The 22,349-nt window shown below is 36.2% G+C and overlaps 1 protein-coding gene across 1 annotated transcript; it reads left to right on the top strand.

Annotated features, from left to right (window-relative positions):
- Positions 1-231: 231 nt before the first annotated feature.
- LOC128032565 (uncharacterized) lies at positions 232-13,839 on the top strand (the record flags this gene model as incomplete). Its single annotated transcript, XM_052621179.1, has 5 exons — positions 232-789; positions 1,033-1,227; positions 12,265-12,802; positions 12,961-13,040; positions 13,468-13,839. Coding segments are annotated over exons 1-5 (1,743 nt in total), but the record flags the coding sequence as incomplete, so codon positions are not given.
- Between the last annotated feature and the right edge of the window lie 8,510 nt (positions 13,840-22,349).

The following is a 22,349-nucleotide window of genomic DNA, read 5'->3' as shown; positions in this document are numbered from 1 at the left end:
CGTACGTGGTTATTCCTCTTCGAATGCATCTAAGTGGAACCAAGGGGCAAGTAAGAATGTTTCAACGAATCAATCAAAAGAAACTTGGTGCCCATGAAGTCCAACAAGTCTGTAGCCGAATCTAGCAAAGGTAAGGCCATTGAAAATAATCAATCCCGAACACGCGATATTAAGTGTTTTAAGTGTCAAGGGAGAGGGCACATAGCGAGCCAATGCCCAAATCGCAACACAATGGTGATACTCCCTAATGGTGAAATAGAATCGGAGGAGGAAATAGACAAGAATGAAGAAGAGATTAACAATCCTTTCGATAACGAAGATGAGATAGAGTTTGCTGTTGAAGGTGAAATGCTCGTTGTTAAAAGAAGTCTTAGTGCACAAAGCTCTATAGGTGAACCGCAACGCGAGAATTTGTTTCATACCCGTTGTTATGTTCATGGAAAGGTTTGTAGCGTTGTAATCGACGGTGGAAGTTGCACGAATGTCGCAAGTACACTTATGGTGGAAAAACTTGCTTTGGCAACTTTTAAGCATCCAAGTCCTTATAAGATGCAATGGCTCAATGAAGGAGTCGAACTTAAGGTAACCAAACAAGCATTGACTCCCTTCTCAATTGGAAAATACCAAGACGAGATTTTGTACGACGTTGTACCCATGCATGCGGGCCATTTACTGCTTGGGAGGCCGTGGCAATTTGATCGGCGAGTCAAGCACGATGGGTTCTTTAACCAATATTCGTTTAAGCACAAAGGCAAAAATATCACTTTAGCCCCATTGTCTCCACAACAAGTGATGGAAGATCAACAACGAATAAAGCAATCTTTGGAGAATTTGAAAGAACAAAAAAAGAAATTGAGAGAGAGTGAAAAAGAAAAGAAAAATGATTCAAAAGAAAAGAAAGAAGAGAGATTGAGAGAAAAGAATCGAGATTGTGAGAAAAACAAGAGCAATGAAAAAGAGAGTGAAGGATCAATGGATGAGAAAAAGAAAAGTGTTTTATTTAACCGATATTTTCATGACTTTTCTTTTCAGGTTAATTCCACCAAGCAGCTTCGATTACGCTATATTCCCGAGGAGAGAAGATTCATATTGCAAGAAAACGGTAAAACTGATCCTCAAATCAATAATCTCAAGGATAGACAAGGTTTGGTTTCTGAAGAACTAAAAACATCTCTATTTTGTTCAAAAAGTGATAACATTCGTGAAAATGACAAGTTTGATGAAGAAGTGAAATATTATTGGCCACTGCTAAATTTACATTTGCAAAACTTGATTCGACTAAGTGATCTTGTTTCTTTTGGCCGATTAATATTTTTCCCATATATTTGCTTAAATGACTTTTTGTTGACTTGTGGTTATTCGTTAAAATCCCTTCGTCCATTGGATGGGATTTTCCATGGTGAAGGATTGACAAATCGATTTAATTGTTTGACTCATGAGTCTTCAAATCCACTTGATAGAGTGCGTTGTGGGATATGTGTTTATTTGAATGACCTGTTCATATTTGTAGAATTATTTCCCATGTCTAGATCCTTGATGAATTTGGAAAATCAATGTGGAAAGGTAAGGCTTATTTATATTTTTGAATTTGGCAATAGTTCTTTTGCTCCAATTGTGATTGAAAATTTGGAAAGAGCTCGCAAGTTTTTAGTTCATCGTGTCATTCATAATTTTCCTTATTGTGTAGGTGACACCTTGAAGTGGCTTTGCCCTAAAGAGGGAGGGCAAGTAACTAATCTGTGTTATTTTCAATCTATTCATGAATTTCAGGTTGCTGGGCACAAGTTTGTTAAATTCAACAACCAAGGGGTCTTTGTTAATGAAAGTTTCTTTGCGAGCAAGTGGCCCGATTTGGGGACAAATCGCTTTAAAGAGGGAGGGGATGATACGACCCGCCCTCGGGAACTGCCACTGTTTTAGCCTACAAGCGAGGCTCGTCGTTTTTACAAGCTGGACGTAGCTCAATTATATTTTTGTGGAGCTTCATTTAGCTCATTTCCAGCTCCTTCAAGTTCAATGAGCTCGAACCAGCTCAATTTCAGCTCAATATCTTTAAGACCTTTATTATAATAGCTGAAATAATTATTTGCGTCATTTAATTAGTTTATTACAGCTCAATTAATTTTAGTTGTTTGTATAATTTAAAATCAGGACAAATTTAATTTTTGCATCTTAATTGAGTTATTTTTACATGTCATTAGTTTGTCTTAATTTTTACAGCTTATTAATATGTTTTATGCATTTTAATGAGTCAAATTTCATTACATGTTTTAATGTGTCTTGTCCAAACTAAATTATATGTGCAGATTTTTTAGTGTTAATTTAATGTGTCTAAACATGTATTTGATTTATTTGATGAATGTTGCTGCGGTACATTACCCATGAACGTCCTTGGTACATGAAAGGTATTAAAAGAAGGTACATGAAGGGACGGCACATGCATGAATGGGAAAATGAAGTTGGTCTGCTGTTTGAAGTTTCCTAGGTGACCATTCAAATTAATTTATTGCTTACACATTCTTTGGATACATCATGGCTGTTCGGTTCAAGGTGTTCATATTCAAGGACTCTTCAAAACTTGGTTTTCACACTCAAAGTGACTATTCGGCATCTCCTTAATTGCTGGTAATTTTTCAGCAATGGTTGCCAATTAAATGAGCTCCTTTAAGCACATCAACCGAATGTAGCTGCTGCCATTTATTCACTCAAGTTCCAAGTTCAATTATCCATCTAGAAGGTGACTATTGGAGCTCCAAGTTCAAATTTAATCTAGCTAGTCCATTTAAGTGATTCATTTGCTTAATTTTTAAGTAGTGTAAGTGACCATTCGGCTAGCTTAGGTGATTATTATAAATAGCTGAATTTTCACTTTGTAAAGGATTTTTGAACATTACCGAATTGCTGTCAAATTGTTGAGAGAACTCTTCTCTTAAATTTCGTCCAAAAACTTCGTTGACTTATCTAATTTAGTTAGTGGCGTCAACCCGTTTTTGTTCAACCGAACTCATCACGATATCGTGTGGCGTTCATTCTAAAATATACCAAGGTTCCTATCTATTATAAATAGTGGGTCGAGGTTTTTCCAATCCATCTCCTATCAACTTTAGAACCTATAAGTTTTGGGTCAATCTTCAAACGAAGTATTGGTTCACTCTTGTTCTCAAGTTACCATTTTAAATCCAAACACCGAGTTTCCTTTTCTTTCATAGCCAAACCTCATACAAATAATTTGATACAATCTCGGTTTAGTAGTTGAACCCGAGTCGTTTATTTCCCGATCGTAAACGAAGAAGTATATTAGACAAGAAGAAGAAAGAATATATTTGTGTTCAAAGAAGTAAAATAAGTTCGATCAAAATAAGATGTGGATTTGGCTTAAGTCAAATGGTATGATTAGTATGGTCGAATTCGGTTTAGGAATAAACAAGAAATGGTATTTGGTTTAGGTACGATTTGGTATTTAGGAATTGGTACGAAATGGTATGGAAGTTGGTACGAAATGGTATGGTATTTGGTACGAATTGGTAATGGTTCAAAAAGGTCAAGAGTGAACCAACACTAAAGAAGAGTGTTGACCCGAAACTTATAGGACCAAATTGAGTTGGAAATGGTGGATAAGGACCTTGACCCAATACTTAGTAAAGTATGAACCAAAGGTATCAAAGGTGAACACCACACTCGGGTTTAGGGAGTGATAAGTTCAAAAGAAAGACTCGGAAAGATGCCACTAGAAGCTAGATAAGTCTTACAGGTCTCGAACGAAATTTGAGAGAAAATGCCTCACAAATTTGGCAGCAATTCGTTACTTAAAATGTCAAAAGTCCTTTACAAAATGAAATTTTAGCTATTTATAATCAGCAACTAAGTTAGCCGAATAGTCACATACATTTTCTTAAAAATTAAGCTAACGAATTCTTCAATGGCTTGGCTAGGTTCAGCTAAACTTGGAAAGCTTCTAGAATTCACATTGAACCTTGGACAACTTGAATGGTGCATGGATGAGCTAGATTCGGTCAATGTGCATAAATAAGCTCATTTAATTTGTAGCTTTTGCTAAAAAGTGACCAACAATTAAAAGGGACTTGAATGGCCAAATGAAGTGTGAACACTCAATTTTGAAAAGTCCTATGGTGTGAACATTCCAAACAGAAAAGCCATGAGCGTGAACTCAATGTGTGAATGGCATTATGCTGGTTCTTGGAATAATGAAATCAGCTGAACATTCATCATGCATGTATCACCAAATTCATTGAACCTATTGTGCATGCATATAACTTAAATGCTCCCTTCCACATTCGGCCAACCTACAAAACATGAGCAAATGAATTTAATTATTCAATATTCAGCTGAATCATATTTAAACACAATCTAGACAACTTAAATTCTTATAATTAAAACAAACACAATTAATTAAACTAAAAGCTAATTAATTTCGGTTTGGACAAGACAAATTAAAAACATGTAATAAGACATATTGATAAGCTGTAGGAAATTAAATTGACTTAATAATGTGTAAGAAAAACACAATTATCATGCATAATTAAATTCGCCCAGATTTAAGACCAATTAGACAAAAAAAATTAATTGAGCTAGATTAAAAGCTATGGAGCTAAAATTGAGCTGAAATGAACTTATTGAGCTGATTCCGAGCTTAATTCAGCTCGTAGTAAAGTGCATGGAGTGTTCTTCGAGTTGGACCAAGCTTCTTCGATGTGCCCAACCAAAATCTCGCCCCAAACTTTGTTAACTAAAGCCGAAACATCCTCCTTGAATTGTTTAGCTTGTGATCAAGTAATAGGACCTCGAGGCAGCTCCAAAGGCTCCTTGCTCGGGCTAGGTAGGGCTTGAGGCATGGCCGTATCATAATTAGCCTTCTTACATAAACCTATCCCTTGACACCCATAAGCCCTTTTTAGCCTATATCCATCTTCAATTCAAACTCCAACGATTCTTCTTTGTTTTAACGATCGGGCAATTATTCGACTCCGAATAATCAACGAGGCTGGGGCGTATCAATTTATGATTCTGGAAATTGCTCCATGTTGTGGTTTAAAAGGTTTGAACATGTTTTGCATGATCATGACTTAAAATTGCATGTTTCCTTTCTATGATGCCGATTCTGAAATTGTCATATCAAATTGAAATGGCAAGAGGATACTTTGTCTTTGACCCCGATGCACATCATTTTAAATCATTGTCAAAGGGATTCGGACCATGGAAAGTTGATTTCCAAAATTATAGCTATCAATGCCTTGTGACTCAGGTTTGTTGCAATCAATGAATTTCTTAATTCATTTTGATAAGGTGAGACCAACTTCTGTTTTTGATCCCGGCATGATTCATATGTTCAATTGTAGAATAAGATCTTCGAAAGTTCTTTTGATTTTATAATTTCTAATGTTACTATCCTATCTCGTTCTTGTGTAGGTGACACCTTCGAATGGTTCCCTCCTAAAGAGGGAGGGCATGAAAATGGCATGTTTTCTTTTCGAACCATTGGTGGTTCTTGGAGTTTTGGAAATGAATCTGTCCGGATAAAAAACAAAAGGGCTTGCGAATTTGAAAAAAATTCTCGAGCAAGTGGCCTGATTTGAGGACAAATCGTCCTCAAGAGGGAGGGAATGATGCGAACCTGGTTGCATCATGTTACGATTCAACTCGACGTCATGTCGTCCATGCCTGTATTATCTTCAATGCCGTCCATGCATGTACCTACCAATTCATTGAACCTGATGTGCATGAATCTTAATTAAATGCACCCTAAATTCGGCCCTCCTACAAGAACACATGAACCAAAATTAATTCACATAAAATTTAGCTGAATCAGTTAAATGCCAATTGCCCATTTATGTGCTCAAGACGCCATTAAGATTCAATTAAAGGATATGCATGGCACCTTCACCTTCAAGAACGTCCAAGGAGGGAATTGACACATAAATTCAGCACATTGAATGACTAATGTGCATGCACAAAGGGGGGAACGAATTTACAAGGTACATGCTGCCATTCATGAACCAGCCCATCATTAAAGCTTCAATTAAGAGAGATGCATGTCCAATGCACCTAGCATTTGTGCAAAAGGGGTTGGATATGAATTGAGGATTCACATTCATGGAACAAGAAAGCTTTCTTATTGGTTAAGCATGCATGAACAGGTTTTGGGAAGAAACATGATTACTCAACCATGCATGAACTTACACTATCCATGAACAAAGATTTAATGCTTGAAGTGTGAACATTTTTATTATTGTGTGAACACATAGATGCCGAATTTGAGTAGTCATCTTTGTGTTTATAAATAGCCTTCTTGTAAACATTTTGGGGTTAGACTTTTGAACCTTTGATTAATGTTTATACATTTTGTGAGTTTTTCAACTCTCTTATTTCGTTTTAGACTCGAGTAAACTTATCTAGCTTTCTAGTGGCGTTTTCCTTGTTTCTTTGAACTTATCACTCAATTTCGAGTGTGGCGTTCAACCATTTGACACCTTTGGTTCCTAACTCTTATAGTTAGCGGGTCAAGGTCCTTTTCACCACCTCTAAGTGTCTTATAAGAATCGGGTTAGTCTCCATTTTAGTACTGATTCCTGCTTGACCTTAAGTCCATTTTGATCTATTTCCTACACACCGTTCCATTCTTATTATTTTCTTGTTTGCCGAAACCTATACATTTCAAACTTAACTCTCTTGAACCAATTTTTGAAACCTTACTCCATATTTAGCCAACTTTCAAACTACATTTCAGAATCGAGCGATACTTCTGATACGAGATCAAAGGCCCGACAAATGCGTTCCAAACTAAATAGGACCATTCAGGAGTTTGTTAGCAAGGCCTTAGATGCGTACACGAAAGAAGGGGAAAATCAAGATTTCAAATCTTGGGAATCTTGGTCCAAGAAACCAAATCTTACAGCCAAAGCGCATTGGATCTCCGTTACGAGCATCAACGATTCAATTGCGGTAGGAGATGGATCACAATCCCAAATTCTTGAAGGCAAGGCCCAATAAAAAGATTCCAAGCCCAATCAAGAAATCTACCCATACTTAGTCGAAAATCAGGCCAAATTGTCAAAGTGGCCCAAGTTGTAAAGTTTTATTTTTATTTTTATTTATTTATTTATTTATTTACTTAGTTTAAATTTTTATGTAAATATTCAATCCAAGAGTCCCAAATAAAGACCTTTGACCGAATTTCCATATTAAAATAATTAGGAGTTTTTTTATTTTAGTTTTCTAATTAGATTAGGACTAGTTATAAGGCCTATTTAAAGGCACGGCTGGCCACCTTGTAAATAACTTCTCAATTATATCAAAAATATCAGATTTGTTTAAGTGCAGAATTCTCTTTGAGTTTTTCTCCAAGAATTCTCTCTTGAGTTTTCTTTAGAAGTTGTTTTAACAATCTTTTGATTGTGGGAGCCATCTTCAGCCTTCTTCTTGCCATTGATATTCTTTGGAGGGAGATTAGAGCCGTTTGAAGGAGTTGTGAGATCTTTCGGATTTCAAGGCTTCTTAGGACTTATCTTTTAATTTCTTGCTGTCAATTCTTTCTTTATTTCTGCTTGTGCTGAATCTTTATCTAATTTTATTTTCTATTCTTATTGTGTTTTCAGCCTTTTTCTATCTTAAGGAATCAGCCCAAAAATCCCCAATTTCTAGGGTTCTTCCATACCCTTTTTGGGTGAAATTAGATTGTCGAAATTTGGGGAAAACTATCTTGGTGTTCAATTGGGCAGAATCGCAATCTCCTTTAGGGTTTCAAGAACCCTTATTAACACATATTTCTATTCTCAATTTGATTCTTTGCTGATTTGTGGATTTTATTTCAGATCTCGAAATTCAAAGTTCTAATCTTTTAATTTTCTGTTTCGTTTCAGATCTGATTGTTTAGGGTTTTTGTAGGAGTTTCTCGTGACTTGGCAACTCGATCTTGGTCCGCGCACAACCCTCGTATCATTTGATATCATATTTTGGGCGTTTTGGGTGTTCTTGGTTGATTTCTAAACTGATCTCAATTTTTTAAGCAAAAATAGCAGTTTTACCCAGAAAAATCTTTCAAAAAAAATTCATTTGAGTGGGTAAACGTTGTCCAATTGATCTGAAATTTTACATAAATATTTTTGGAACTGTGATTGAATATAAAAAATTATTCCCGCAAAAAAATCAGTCAAAAAAGTCAAAAAATCGAAAAAAGACGAAATCCAATAAAAATTTTAAAAAATATTCAGAGGGTTGAGTTTGGTGCCCAAACTTTCCAGATCAAAAATTCAATATTTAAGGACATTCTAGATTTATTTCCATGATTTTTTGAGATCGGGAACACCTCGAACGAAGTTGTCAAGTTACTCCATGATTTTCGTGTTTTCTGCTTTCAGCAATTTTTATTGATTCTTAGCTGTAGGTTTTTATTTGTTTGCTTTTTATTCTCCCTTTACAATATCTAACACCTTCTTGTTTCTTGTGTTAGTAGGATTTAAAATTGTGCGCAATCCTTCCTCGGTGCAACACAAATCAATTGGTGTCTCGTCAGTTTTTGGCATCCTAGTGCAAATTAGGATTCTTTGGTAGTTTGGTTCATACACTCTAATTGGTTGATATAAACTCTGATAAAGAACTCACAAGATTGAATTCTACCTCATTGAGAGTTTGAATTTTTCTTTTTGAGTGATTAACGGTGAGGTTTGCTAACTTTTATTTTTGAGTGTTGAGTGTTTATTTTTGCAGCTTTTTGGAAAATGTCTAAAGATGACCATAATGATACACTTATGAAAGTCCAACAATAATTAGACGGACACGCTGCTACAATCTCACAAATAAATGCTACTACTACTTTGAATGAGGTAAGAGTGAATCAAGAACCTCAATATCGAGATACAATCAAGGAAGATAGGGATAATCAGCCCCATAGGCGCGGCCCTCGACGTGTCCCTAGAATGGATGATGATTTTCATGATCGTGGACAACCTTCTTTGGCAAAACCAAAGTTCACAATTCCCCAATTTCGTGGTAAGAATGATCCAGAAGCTTATTGTGAATGGGAATCTAAGATTGAACTTATGTTTAGGTATTATAAATGTCCGGATGATGAAAAGGTTGCATTAGCAATGCTGGAATTTTCAGATTATGCATTAATTTGGTGGACTCAACTTGGGGTAAATCGTCATCGAAATTATGAAGGTGAGATTTCGACATGGGATGAGTTGAAACAGATTATGCAAAAAAGGTTTATTCCACCTCACTATTATAGAGAGATTAAAACAAAGCTCCGAAGACTTATTCAAGTAGTAAGACGATGGATGAATATTTTAAAGAGATGGAGATGCTCATTCAGAGAGCTAATGTGGAGGAGGATGAAGAAACAACTATGGTTCGATTTATTGATGGTTTGAACAGGTCGATAGCTAATACATTGAGGCTACAAACTTACATTGATTTGGAAGAAGCAGTTCATAAAGCCATTGAGATCGAGCAACAACTAAAGCAACAAAGGTTTGGTTCCTTCACGACTTCACAATATTACCGAGGTAACAATTCCAATTCTGATTTTAAGAGTTCAAAATCCCCTTTTGTTACTAGCAAGTCTTCTTTGAGTAATGGAAGTAAGCAATCAGATTGGAAAAAAGGGGCTCCTGTTAAAACGCATACACCTTCTAAGCAGCCCAATTTAGGTGATTCGAATGTGAGGAGGACTCGTGAGATTGAATGCTTTAAGTGCAAAGGGCGAGGTCATTATAGTAGGGAATGCCCTAACACGAGATTACTTCTTCTGAAAGATACTGGTGAGTACACTTCCGACTCTGATAAAACAGATCCAGATATGCCAGAACTTGTGGATGATAGTGATAATGGCGAAGAGTTGGTCGAACCACCAAAAGAAGGGGACTTTGCTAATTTTCAAAGCCTTGTAGTTCGCCGAACCCTTAACATTCAGATGAAAGATGATGATAGCCAAAGGACCAATATTTTCCATTCTCGGTGTTTTATTAAAGGTAACTTATGTTCACTCATTATTGATAGTGGGAGTTGCTCGAATGTAGTGAGTAGCTATTTGGTGGATTCTTTAAAGTTGCCTTGTACCAAACACCCTAAGCCATATCACCTTCAGTGGCTTAATGAATGTGATACGACCCGCCCTTGGGAACGGCCATTGCTTCAGCCTACAAACGAGGCTCGTTGTGTTTGCAAGCTGGACGTAGCTCAATCTTATTTTGTGGAGCTTCATTTAGCTCGTTTCCAGCTCCTTTCAAGCTCAATGAGCTCGAACTAGCTCAATTTCATTAAGACCTTATTATAGTAGCTGAAATAATTATTTGAGTCATTTAATTAGATTATTACAGCTCAATTAATATTCATTATTTATTTGGTTTAAAATCGGACAAATTTAATTATGCATGTTAATTGAGTTATAATTATATGTTATTAATTTGTCTTAATTTCTACACTCATTAATATGTTTTTTTATGCATGTTTTAATGTGTCAATTTTATTACATGTTTTCATTATGTCCTAAGGTGGCGAATTTAATGTGCATAATTTTGTGTCATTTGCTTGCCAAATTAATGTGTTTAAAATGTATTTGATTTATTGAATAAATTTTGTTGTAGGTACATCACATTTGGACGTCCTTGGTGCATGAATGAATTAAAAGAAGATACATGTAAGGGGACTACACATGCATGTTTGGGGAATTAAATTTGGTCTTGTTTGAAGTATCCTAGGTGACCATTCGGCCAAAGAAGCTATTGTTTCCTACTCCCAAGTTGACCATTCAGCCGACTTTTAAATTATTTTCACATTGCTGGATTCATCTTGGCTGTTCGGTTCTATATGTTCACATTTCATGACTCTTCAAAGCTGAGTTTTCACACCTTGTTGGCTGCTCATTACCTCCTTTAATTGCTGATCACTTTTCAACAAAAGTTGCCAATTAATTGAGCTTGTTTTAAGTCCATTAACCGAACCTAGCTGCTGCCATGCATCTTTCCAAGCTTCTAAGTTCATTGCTCATTCTAAAAGATGACCATTGGAGCTCCATTCAGCCGAATTTAGTTAAGCTCATTAAAGGAATTCATTTGCTTAATTCTTAAGCATTCATATGACTATTCGGCTAGCCTAGTCTTTGTCTATAAATAGTTGTTAAATTTAATTTGTAAAAGACTTTTGACATTTTAAGTAACGAATTGCTGCCAAATTTGTGAGGCATTTTCTCTCAAATTTCGTTCGAGACCCGTAAGACTTATCTAGCTTCTAGTGGCGTCTTTCCGAGTCTTTCTTTCGAACTTATCACTCCCTAAACCCGAGTGTGGCGTTCACCTTTGATACCTTTGGTTCATACTTTACTAAGTATTGGGTCAAGGTCCTTATCCATCATTTCCAACTCAATTTGGTCCTATAAGTTTCGGGTCAGCACTCTTCTTTAGTGTTGGTTCACTCTTGACCTTTTTGAACCATTACTAATTCGTACCAAATACCATACCATTTCGTACCAACTTCCATACCATTTCGTACCAATTCCTAAATACCAAATCGTACCTAAACCAAATACCATTTCTTGTTTATTCCTAAACCGAATTCGACCATACTAATCATACCATTTGACTTAAGCCAAATCCACATCTTATTTTGATCGAACTTATTTTACTTCTTTGAACACAAATATATTCTTTCTTCTTCTTGTCTAATATACTTCTTCGTTTACGATCGGGAAATAAATGACTCGGGTTCAACTACTAAACCGAGATCGTATCAGAATGCTTCGAAGTTAAAGTTACGAAATAGTCCTTGGTCACTTTTAAGCTCGGTAATTATAAGGATGAAGTATGGTGTGATGTGGTCCCAATGCATGCGGCACACTTGCTCCTTGGACGACCTTGGCAATTTGATCGCGATGTTACACACCAAGGTAAACTTAATCGATACTCCCTTATGTTTAAAGGTAGAAAATTCACTTTTGCTCCTTTAAATCCTACTGATGTATATAAAGATCAATTGAAGATGATGAAATTTTGTGAGGGGGTAAGGGAGAAAGAGCAAGTACAAAAGACAGAGAGAAAAGAGGCTAGTAGTGGAAAAAGTCAAAATTTAAAAAGCCCAAAGGTGAGCGAATCCTCAAGTGGTAAAATGAGCGAAAAAAATTTTTTGGCAACAAAAAAAGATGTGAGGAGAACCCTACTCAAAAAACAGCCTTGTATCCTTGTGAGGTTTAGGCAAAATTATTTATCTTTATCTAACATTAATGAAAATTTGCCTAGCGTGTTTCAGTCTCTTTTGCATGATTATGAGGATGTTTTTAGTGAAGCCCCTAAAGGGTTACCACCTTTAAGAGGGATAGAGCATCAAATTAACTTAGTACCTGGAGCTTCAATACCAAATCGACCAGCCTATAGATGCAATCCCGAGGAGACAAAGGAATTGCAAAGGCAAGTTGAGGAATTACTAGACAAAGGGTACATTCGTGAGAGCCTAAGCCCTTGTGCCGTTCCTGTCTTATTGGTACCAAAAAAAGATGGTACGTATCAAATGTGTGTTGATTGCCGCCCAATCAACAAAATAACGGTAAAGTATCGACACCCAATTTATAGACTTGATGATATGCTTGATGAATTACATGGTTCAGTCATATTTACTAAAATTGATTTAAAAAGCGGTTATCATCAAATTCGAATGAGGGAAGGGGATGAATGGAAAACAACCTTTAAAACAAAATTTGGATTGTATGAATGGTTAGTTATGCTTTTTGGCCTTACTAATGCACCTAGTACATTTATGAGATTAATGAATCATGTTTTAAGGCTTCACTTGAGTAAATTTGTAGTGGTTTATTTTGATGATATCTTAATTTACTCCAAGACATTAGATGATCATGTTTTCCACGTTAAAACCGTTTTCGATATTCTACGAGCTGATTATTTGCCAACCTTGATAAATGCACATTCTGTTGTGATAAACTAATATTCTTAGGTTTCATAGTTAGTGCTCAAGGTATTCATGTCGACGAGGACAAAGTTAAGGCAATTAAGGAGTGGCCGACTCCTAAATCGGTAACTGAGGTGAGATCTTTCCATGGTTTAGCTAGCTTTTATAGACGATTTGTGAAAGATTTCTCTACTATTGCTGCCCCATTGGCAGAGGTTATAAAGAAATCAGTGGGTTTCAAATGGGGTGAAACCCAAGAAAAGTCTTTTCAGACCCTGAAAGATAAGTTATGTTCTGCTCCTCTTCTCAAATTACCTAATTTTTATAATACTTTTGAGCTTGAGTGTGATGCTTTAGGAATTGGAATTGGCGCCGTCTTAATGCAAGATAAGCAACCTATTGCTTATTTTAGTGAGAAATTGAATGGTGCACAGTTAAACTACTCAACATATGACAAAGAACTCTTGGCATTGGTTCGTGCACTTCAAGTATGGCAACATTATTTGCTGCCTAATGAGTTTGTCATACACACAGATCATGAATCCCTTAAAGGGACAAGGTAAGTTGAGTAAAAGACATGCCCGATGGGTAGAATTCATTGAAACATTCCCTTATATGATACAATATAAAACAGGTAAAGATAATGTAGTTGCAGATGCTTTGTCTAGACGATATACTTTAATAACTACATTGAATGCTAAAGTCTTAGGGTTTGAACATATTAAGGAGCTATATGATGATGATGCTGATTTCAGCAATATCTATAAGAATTATGAACATACTACTTTTGAAAAATTTTATCTTGTAGATGGCTTTCTTTTTCGTATAAACAGGTTATGCATACCAAAGTGTTCCATGAGAGACTTATTGATTCATGAGGCCCATTGTGGGGGTTTGATGGGACATTTTGGAGTGGCCAAAACACTAGACATCTTGCAAGAACACTTCCATTGGCTACATATGAAAAAGAATGTCGAAAAGGTATGTTCCAAGTGCATTACATGCAAACAAGCAAAATCTAAGGTAATGCCTCATGGCATTTACACTCCTTTACCGGTTCCTACTTCACCTTGGGTAGATTTATCCATGGATTTTATTTTAGGTTTGCCTCGACATAAGAAAGGAAGAGATAGTATATTTGTTGTTGTTGACAGGTTTTCAAAGATGGCACATTTTATTTCTTGTCACAAAACAGATGATGCTACACATGTGGCAGACTTATTCTTTAAAGAGGTGGTAAGACTTCATGGCATCCCTAAAACAATTGTTTCTGACAGAGATGTCAAATTCCTTAGCCACTTTTGGAAGGTAATGTGGGGTAAGCTTGGTACTAAATTACTTTATTCCACTACATGTCACCCCCAAACTGATGGCCAAACCGAAGTAGTTAATCGGATCTTAGGGACTTTATTACGATCTGTTGTGGGAAAGAACATTAGAAACTGGGAAGAATGCCTACCGTTTGTTGAATTTGCATATAATAGATCTATTCATTCTACAACTGGTTATTCTCCATTTGAACTTGTTTATGGTTTTAACCCACTAACAGTACTTGATCTTGCGCCATTACCACTTGAACACATTGTTAATTTAGATGGTGAACAGAAAGCTGAGTTGGTGAAATTCTTACATGAGAAGGCTAGGCAACGAATAGCCAAAACAAATGATGCCAACACCAACAAAGCAAACAAGGGGCGCAAATGGGTTGTCCTAGAACCCGGAGATTGGGTTTGGGTCCATATGAGGAAAGAATGATTTCCTGCAAAAAGAAAGACCAAGTTGGACCTAAGGGGCGATGGGCCTTTCCAAGTACTCAAGAGGATCAACGATAATGCCTATAAAATTGATCTACCTGGTGAGTACAATGTAAGTTCTACTTTTAATGTGGCTGACTTGTCCCCATTTGATTTTTCAAATTCGAGGTCGAATCTTTTTGAGGAAGGGGGGAATGATAGGAGATCAAAGGCCCGACAAATGCGTTCCAAACTAAATGGGACCATTCAGGAGTTTGTTAGCAAGGCCTTAGATGCGTACACGAAAGAAGGGGAAAATCAAGATTACAAATCTTGGGAATCTTGGTCCAAGAAACCAAATCTTGCAGCCAAAGCGCATTGGATCTCTGTTACGAGCATCAACGATTCAATTTCGGTAGGAGATGGATCACAATCCCAAATTCTTGAAGGCAAGGCCCAATAAAAAGATTCCAAGCCCAATCAAGAAATCTACCCATACTTAGTCGAAAATCAGGCCAAATTGTCAAAGTGGCCCAAGTTGTAAAGTTTTATTTTTATTTTTATTTATTTACTTAGTTTAAATTTTTATGTAAATATTCAGTCCAAGAGTCCCAAATAAAGACCTTTGACCGAATTTCCATATTAAAATAATTAGGATTTTTTATTTTAGTTTTCTAATTAGATTAGGACTAGTTATAAGGCCTATTTAAAGGCATGGTGGCCACCTTGTAAATAACTTCTCAATTATATCAAAATATCGATTTGTTTAAGTGCGAAATTCTCTTTGAGTTTTTCTCCAAGAATTCTCTCTTGAGTTTTCTTTAGAAGTTGTTTTAACAATCTTTTGATTGTGGGAGCCATCTTCACCTTCTTCTTGCCATTGATATTCTTTGGAGGGAGATTAGAGCCGTTTGAAGGAGTTGTGAGATCTTTTGGGAGTTCAAGGCTTCTTAGGACTTATCTTTTAATTTCTTCTTGTCAATTCTTTCTTTATTTCGCTTGTCTTTGAATCTTTATCTAATTTTATTTTCTGTTCTTATTGTGTTTTTAGCCTTTTTCTATCTTAAGGAATCAGCCCAAAAATCCCCAATTTCCAGGGTTCTTTCATACCCTTTTTGGGTGAAATTAGATTGTCGAAATTTGGGGAAAAATATCTTGGTGTTCAATTGGGCAGAATCGCAATCTCCTTTAGGGTTTCAAGAACCCTTATTAACACATATTTCTATTCTCAATTTGATTCTTTGCTGATTTGTGGATTTTATTTCAGATTTCAAAATTCAAAGTTCTAATCTTTTAATTTCCTGTTTTGTTTCAGATCTGATTGTTTAGGGTTTTCGTAGGAGTTTCTCGTGACTTGGCAACTCGATCTTGGTCCGCGCGCAACCCTCGTATCAACTTCTCTATTTTACGATTGGGCACATCAACGACTTGACTCACATCACCAAGCCGGATCGCATCATTTGCTGTAGGAAAGTTCAAAAGGCTAGTCACATATTTTAAAGCTACAATAGGGCTATTCGTTTGCCAAGAAGAATCAAATGCTGTCACATTCAATTGGCTGTCCAGTTTTGGCATAAAAGAGTGTGCATTTGGTCACTTAATTGCCGGTGAATGTTTGGAACGTTTTTGGGGGATATTGATGAACTCAAAGCTCATTATTGTAACTTTTCAAATGGACCAAGAGTGACTCTTCAAGTTTGATCGATTTTATGCACTCAAAGCTAGTTATGGTGCCAATTAAAGAGATGAATACAAAAGCTTTAAGGCATTTGGTTAAAGGGGAAAATGAAGGGATATCAAGCAACACATTTAATAGACCATTAATCCTTCATCAAGTGAAGAGGCTTGACTTTTCAGCTATGCAAGAATTAAGTGAAAGGACATGGCTCTTTGGCTGCCCATTAAGAGTTATAACTGAATTTTAATAGCTGATATGAATGTTGAATTTGAATAGCCATAATAATGCCTATAAATAGTTTGTAAGAAAACATTGTTTGGTTAGACAATACACTTTGACATTTTATGAATTTTAATTCATTTGTGAGTTTATTCAACTCTATTATTTTATTAAAGACTCAGCTTGACTTATCTACCTTGCTAGTGGTGTCATTACTGTTTCTTTGAACTTATCACTCATCATCGAGTGTGGCGTTCACCCCTTGATACCTTTGGTTAACTCTTTATAGTTAGCGGGTCAAGGTCCTTTATTTATTTTCCAGCACCTTAAGTGAAGTATAAGTTTCGGGTCCATACTCTTTATAGTATTGGTTCACTCTTGTCCTTAAGCTAACCTATCCATCCTATTCCACATCATTGCTTTTTTTGTTTCATTTACATAGCCGAACCATCCTCAATCTATTCCTAAACCTTTTAAGCCGTCTTGCCATCCCTTGTTATCCTTTTATTTAGTCAAATATTATGTTACTTTGAGTAAGAACGATACTTCTCCATTTTAACGATTGGGTAACAAACGGCTCGAATCATCACCAAGGTGAGTTCGTATCACCTACAAGCAATTATTAACAAACTCATTAAATCATATTTAAACACGCTAAACTTAATAAACTTAATTAATAAGCTGTAAATAAACACATTAAACACTTAACTTATCCCAGCAACTAAATAAACTAAGATAAGCATTTATTCCAACAATTAAGTAACTAAAATGAATTTAATAAAAATAAAGTCCAACAACTCAGTTATTAACTAAGATGAGTTTAATAAAGTCCAGCAACTTAACTCTTCATCTTTTTTTTTCTTTTCCCCTTTTCCTCTATTATTGTCGTTCCCTACACCTCCCCTTTTGCCATCTTCTTCTTCTTCTTTTTGCATCAAGATTTTGCACCATATCCTTTACTATATTGCTAAAATTTTTCCTCAATTAAGTGATACAACCACGCCCCAAGCACCCTCTTGGACCAGCTCCCTATGTGTAGCTCGCACTCCTTTGCGAGTTGAGCTCAATTCAGCTCAATCGTAGCTCAATGAGCTCATTATAGCTCACTTTAGTTTTATTTTTAATTATGCTGGAATAAACATTTAATTTGTCTTTAGTTAAATTAGTTATGTAGTTTAAATCATTAATTTGTTAAAATCAGGACATAAATTAATTAAGTGTTTTAATGGTCTTCTAAATTAATTTTGAGTTTTAATATGTCCTAATTCATTACAAGGTTTAACTATGTTTGGCCGAATTTAATGTGTAGGTTAATGAGTTCATATGTTGCCGAATTAATGTGTCTGAAATGCATTTAACTTGCTGATTTTATTTGCTCCAGGTTCATTTCCCTTGGACGGCATAGGTGCATGAATGGTGAGCTGCTCTTTGGTGTCTTCCAAGTGACTATTCGGTCAAGACCATCCAACTCTCCAAGAAAGCTGATTGGCTGCCCAAGGCAATTTTAAGGTTGTTCACACATGCAAATTATTTTCACACCAAGGACTGTTCGATTTTTATAGTTCACACTAGCATGACTACTCAATACCATTTGTTCACACCTCATGACCATTAAAGTAACCCAAGCAACTCAATTACTCTCAAACACATTCGGCTAAATCAAACAACTTATTAAAAAACATTCAAGCAGTTTGGCTGAACCTATTTATTGCAATTCAGCTCCCCATCACTTCATTTATTTTACCAGCTGAATTAAGACATTTAGAAGTTGTCCATTACCGTTCTCCATGCACAAGAAGCTTCAAGGAACTTTCCTAAGGATTTTTGGAATTTTCAGCTAACTATTCAGCCACCTTAGGAGTCTATTCGGCTATCCATTGTAATACCTATAAATAGAGGCTCATTTTACCTTGTAAAGGACTTTTACCAAATTTAATATTGAATTAAGTATTTTGTGAGATATTTCTTCTCTCAATTTCGTCCAAAGACTCTGTTGACTTATCTACGTAGTTAGTGGCGTCAACCTTGTTCTTTGTTTAACTGAAGTCATCACTTCATTCGTATGGCTTTCAAATCCTTATACCGAGTTTCCTATCTCCCTAGATAGTGGGTCGAGGTTCTTTATCACCTTTCCACCGTACAATCTTAATAACATATAAGAAACGGGTCAGCACTCTAAACATAGTGTTGGTTCTTTTTTTTAATTTTAAGCCCATTATCCCATCTTCCGCCTTAATCAGATTTCTATCAACCTATACTAATTTTTCCTTAATCGCTGAACCTATAGGCCTTTAAACTTAACCTCCATTGAACCAATTTGAACCATCATTCCATACATAGCCAACTTACATTCAACCTTTGCTAATCGAACGAAACTTCATCGTAGATGATCGGGCAATGAAAGTAATTCAACTCATTCAATCGAGGGTAGATCACATCAGTTGGTATCAGAGCTACCCAAAATGAGGAGTTCATACGTTCGAAACAACCCTAGAATAGGTTCGTAAAAAAATTTGAAAAAAAATATATTTTCGTGCACAAAGTACTCATTTGCATTTATTTTATTGTAATTAAAAAAAGCTCAAAGTTTTAAAAAAATGAAATAGTGTTGCAAAGTGCATATTTGGTGTTCCCGATCAGCAAATTCCCTTTTTAATTATCATCCCATCCTTTCACGCCACACTTAAAACAAATTATCTTTCTTTTTAACCTACCAAACACTTTTTACATCTACCTTCCCTTGTAAAATCGTTGAAGCTGACCCTCTCTAAAATAGAGATAAAGTCTCCTCGAGTCTTATACAAAATCACAAGAGAAGAAATGACCAGAAAAAGGCACGAGTGTGTGAGCGCAATAAAGAGGAGGTAAAAGCCAAAAAGGAGTGCAAACACGAGTGCGAGTGACATCCTTTCTTTCTTTTTGAGTGAACGTGAGGTCTTTGTGGTGAGGATAAAGTATTATGTCTAGAAGTCCTGAGCGCAACATGACGGACAGGTCCAAAAGACAACAAATAAGAAACATCACACACAGAGGAGGAGAAGGAGGCGTACTCGATTTAGGCCAACATGACCTTTTGCGAGAGTTTTAACGAATGCTCCGAAACGAGCTTGAGTCCATCAACGAATGATTGGTGTTAGTTGAGGAGAGGGGTCAACAGGAAAGAACACCCCAAGGACAACACAAGTGTGGGGGCAAGCGAGAGGTGGAAAGTGACCAAGCGACAAATCAAAGAGAAAGAAGGTGTGGTCAAAGGAATCGGGTCCCAAGAGTACGAGGCCGTGTTGATAATGACTTGAAAAACATCAAGCTGTCCATACAACCATTCCAAGGTAAATCTGATCCGGAGGCATACCTAGATTGGGAGAAGAAAATAGAGCAACTACTCGAAGAGTAAAAAGGTGAAGTTAGTGGCGATTGAGTTTTCTGACTACGTTATGATCTGGTGGGATCAGTTAACCACAAGTTAGAGAAGGAACGAGGAGCTGCCAATCTCTACTTGGGCCGAAATAAAGTCCGTAATGCGTAAGAGATTTATACCTTCTTATTATCATCGTGAACTTTATCAGAAACTTCAGAATCTTACACAAGGAAACCGAAGCGTGGAGGACTACTTGAAAGAGATGGAAATTGCTACGATCCATACAGACGTGGAGGAAGACTGTGAGCCGACCATGGCCAGATTTTTAGCCGGTCTTAACCACGACATTGCCAACATCATGGAGCTTCAGCACGACGTTGAATTGGTAGACATAGTGCACATGGCCATCAAGGTTGAGAAGCAAATAAAAAGAAAAGGGACTGTGCGAGACTATTCCAACTCCAATGCAACTTCAAAATGGGGCCAAGGTAATAGCAAAGAAGACGTACCAAGTCGTGCAAAGGATCAAGTTGTGCTAGCAAAATCTAACAAGCCCGTTGGCGAAGCTAGTAAAAACAAGATTGAATCAATCTCCAACCAAACAAGGGATATTAAATGTTTTAAGTGCCTCGGGAGGGGGCATTCGCCTGTCAATGTCCAAACCGAACCACTATGGTGGTGCGAGCGAACGACGAAATTGAATCAGAAGAATAGAATGAAGAAGAGTCCGAGACACCCACCCACGAGGAAGAAGGCTTGGAATACGCAGTTGACAGTGAAATGCTCGTTGTCAAAAGGAGTTTGGGTATCCAAAGTGCTAAAAGTGAGAAACAACGAGAAAATCTATTTCACACATGGTGCCACGTACAAGGCAAAGTGTGTACCTTGATTATTGATGGCGGGAGTTGTACCAATGTCGCCAGCACATTAATGGTGAAAAAATTAGGCCTTCCAACGACTAAGCACCCGCATCCATATAAACTACAATGGCTCAACGAAAGCGGTGAATTAAAGGTGACCAAGCAAGTCCTAGTCGCATTTTCAATCGAAAAATACAACGATGAAGTCCTATGCGAAGTGGTACCAATGCATGCCAGACACATGCTGATGCGAACCTGGTCGCATCATGTTTCGATACATCTCGATGACATCGTGATTGGCCTAAACTTGAAGGGCCCAAGTGCAAATGAAACATCTCTTAGGCCTGATTGATTATTAGGCCAATGTTTTAACGGACTTTTTTTTAAATCAATATAGTTTTATTTAAATTAATAATTTTGCATATTTTTAATTTTAGACTTGCATTTTGTGTGTTCTGCATTTAATAAAGTATTATGTAACTTCCATGCTAGTTAAGTATGCATCATAAATAATGACATGCATTATGTAACTCCATGTTAGTTTAAGTCGCAACATTAAATTAAGTCTTGCATTAAGTAACTCATTTGTTCATTTAATTTGCATTTCAAACCATTCATTTAAGCATCTTAGTTTAATAAATGAGTTCTTGGACATTTATTCAACTCATCTTAGTTTAATTAATAAGTGTTTTTGTTGAAATTTATTTAATAAGTGTTGCTCTTAATTAATCTAGTTACTAGGATTATTTATTGATGCATGAGTTAAGTTCATTTAATTATGCTTCTTTAATTAACTAGTTCTTTGGAATAATTGATACATATGTTTTAGTTGATTTACTTAAGTATTAATGTGTGTTATGTTTAATAAGTGCTTACATGTGTTTAATAAGCTCATTTTAATGTTTTTATTGTAGGAGTCTTTTCAAGTCATAACCGTTACAATTCAAAGCTGTTACAACTTAATTGAAGTGACCTTTCAAGTGCTATTTGAATACAAAAGAAGGAGTTGTTACAAAGGAGGTTTATACATCATTTAAGGAGGTTTTAAGGAGCATTATATCATCTATTTAATTTTTGCGGCAACCTTTTCAACTACCAGCCCATTTTTTCTATTTTAAAGGTTAATTCAAGCATTCAGATACCATTAAGGAGATGGTTAATAAGTTGGTGTCTATTCGACTGACCAAGAGTTAACTCAAGGGTCATTTTTCAAGCAATTAAAGTCATTCATTCAGCTGAATTGAATTGAATTCAAGAATGGAGTTATTTGGCTCAAGAATGTGACAAGACTTGAGTTTTATTTCAGTTTTTAATTGGCACATTAAGTTGAATGTTTGTGACCATTCAGCTAGCATATTTTAGCACTATAAATAGATGAAATCAACCTTTGTTAAGGGACTTCTGCTAAACTTTTGCCAACTTGTTTAATGAAACTTTGTTTCTGTGAGGTTAACTTCCTCTCCAATTTCGTACGAGTCTCGAGTGACTTATCTAGCGAGCTAGTGGCGTCATCCTGAACTTGTTTCTAAACATATCACCAACCTTGGTGTGGCATTCATCCATCTAAATATACCTTCGGTTCCTAC

The sequence above is a fragment of the Gossypium raimondii genome, chromosome 9 (genome assembly GCF_025698545.1).
Source record: "Gossypium raimondii isolate GPD5lz chromosome 9, ASM2569854v1, whole genome shotgun sequence".
NCBI classification, from domain to species: Eukaryota; Viridiplantae; Streptophyta; class Magnoliopsida; order Malvales; family Malvaceae; genus Gossypium; species Gossypium raimondii.
This window is presented reverse-complemented; position numbering and strand designations above follow the sequence as displayed.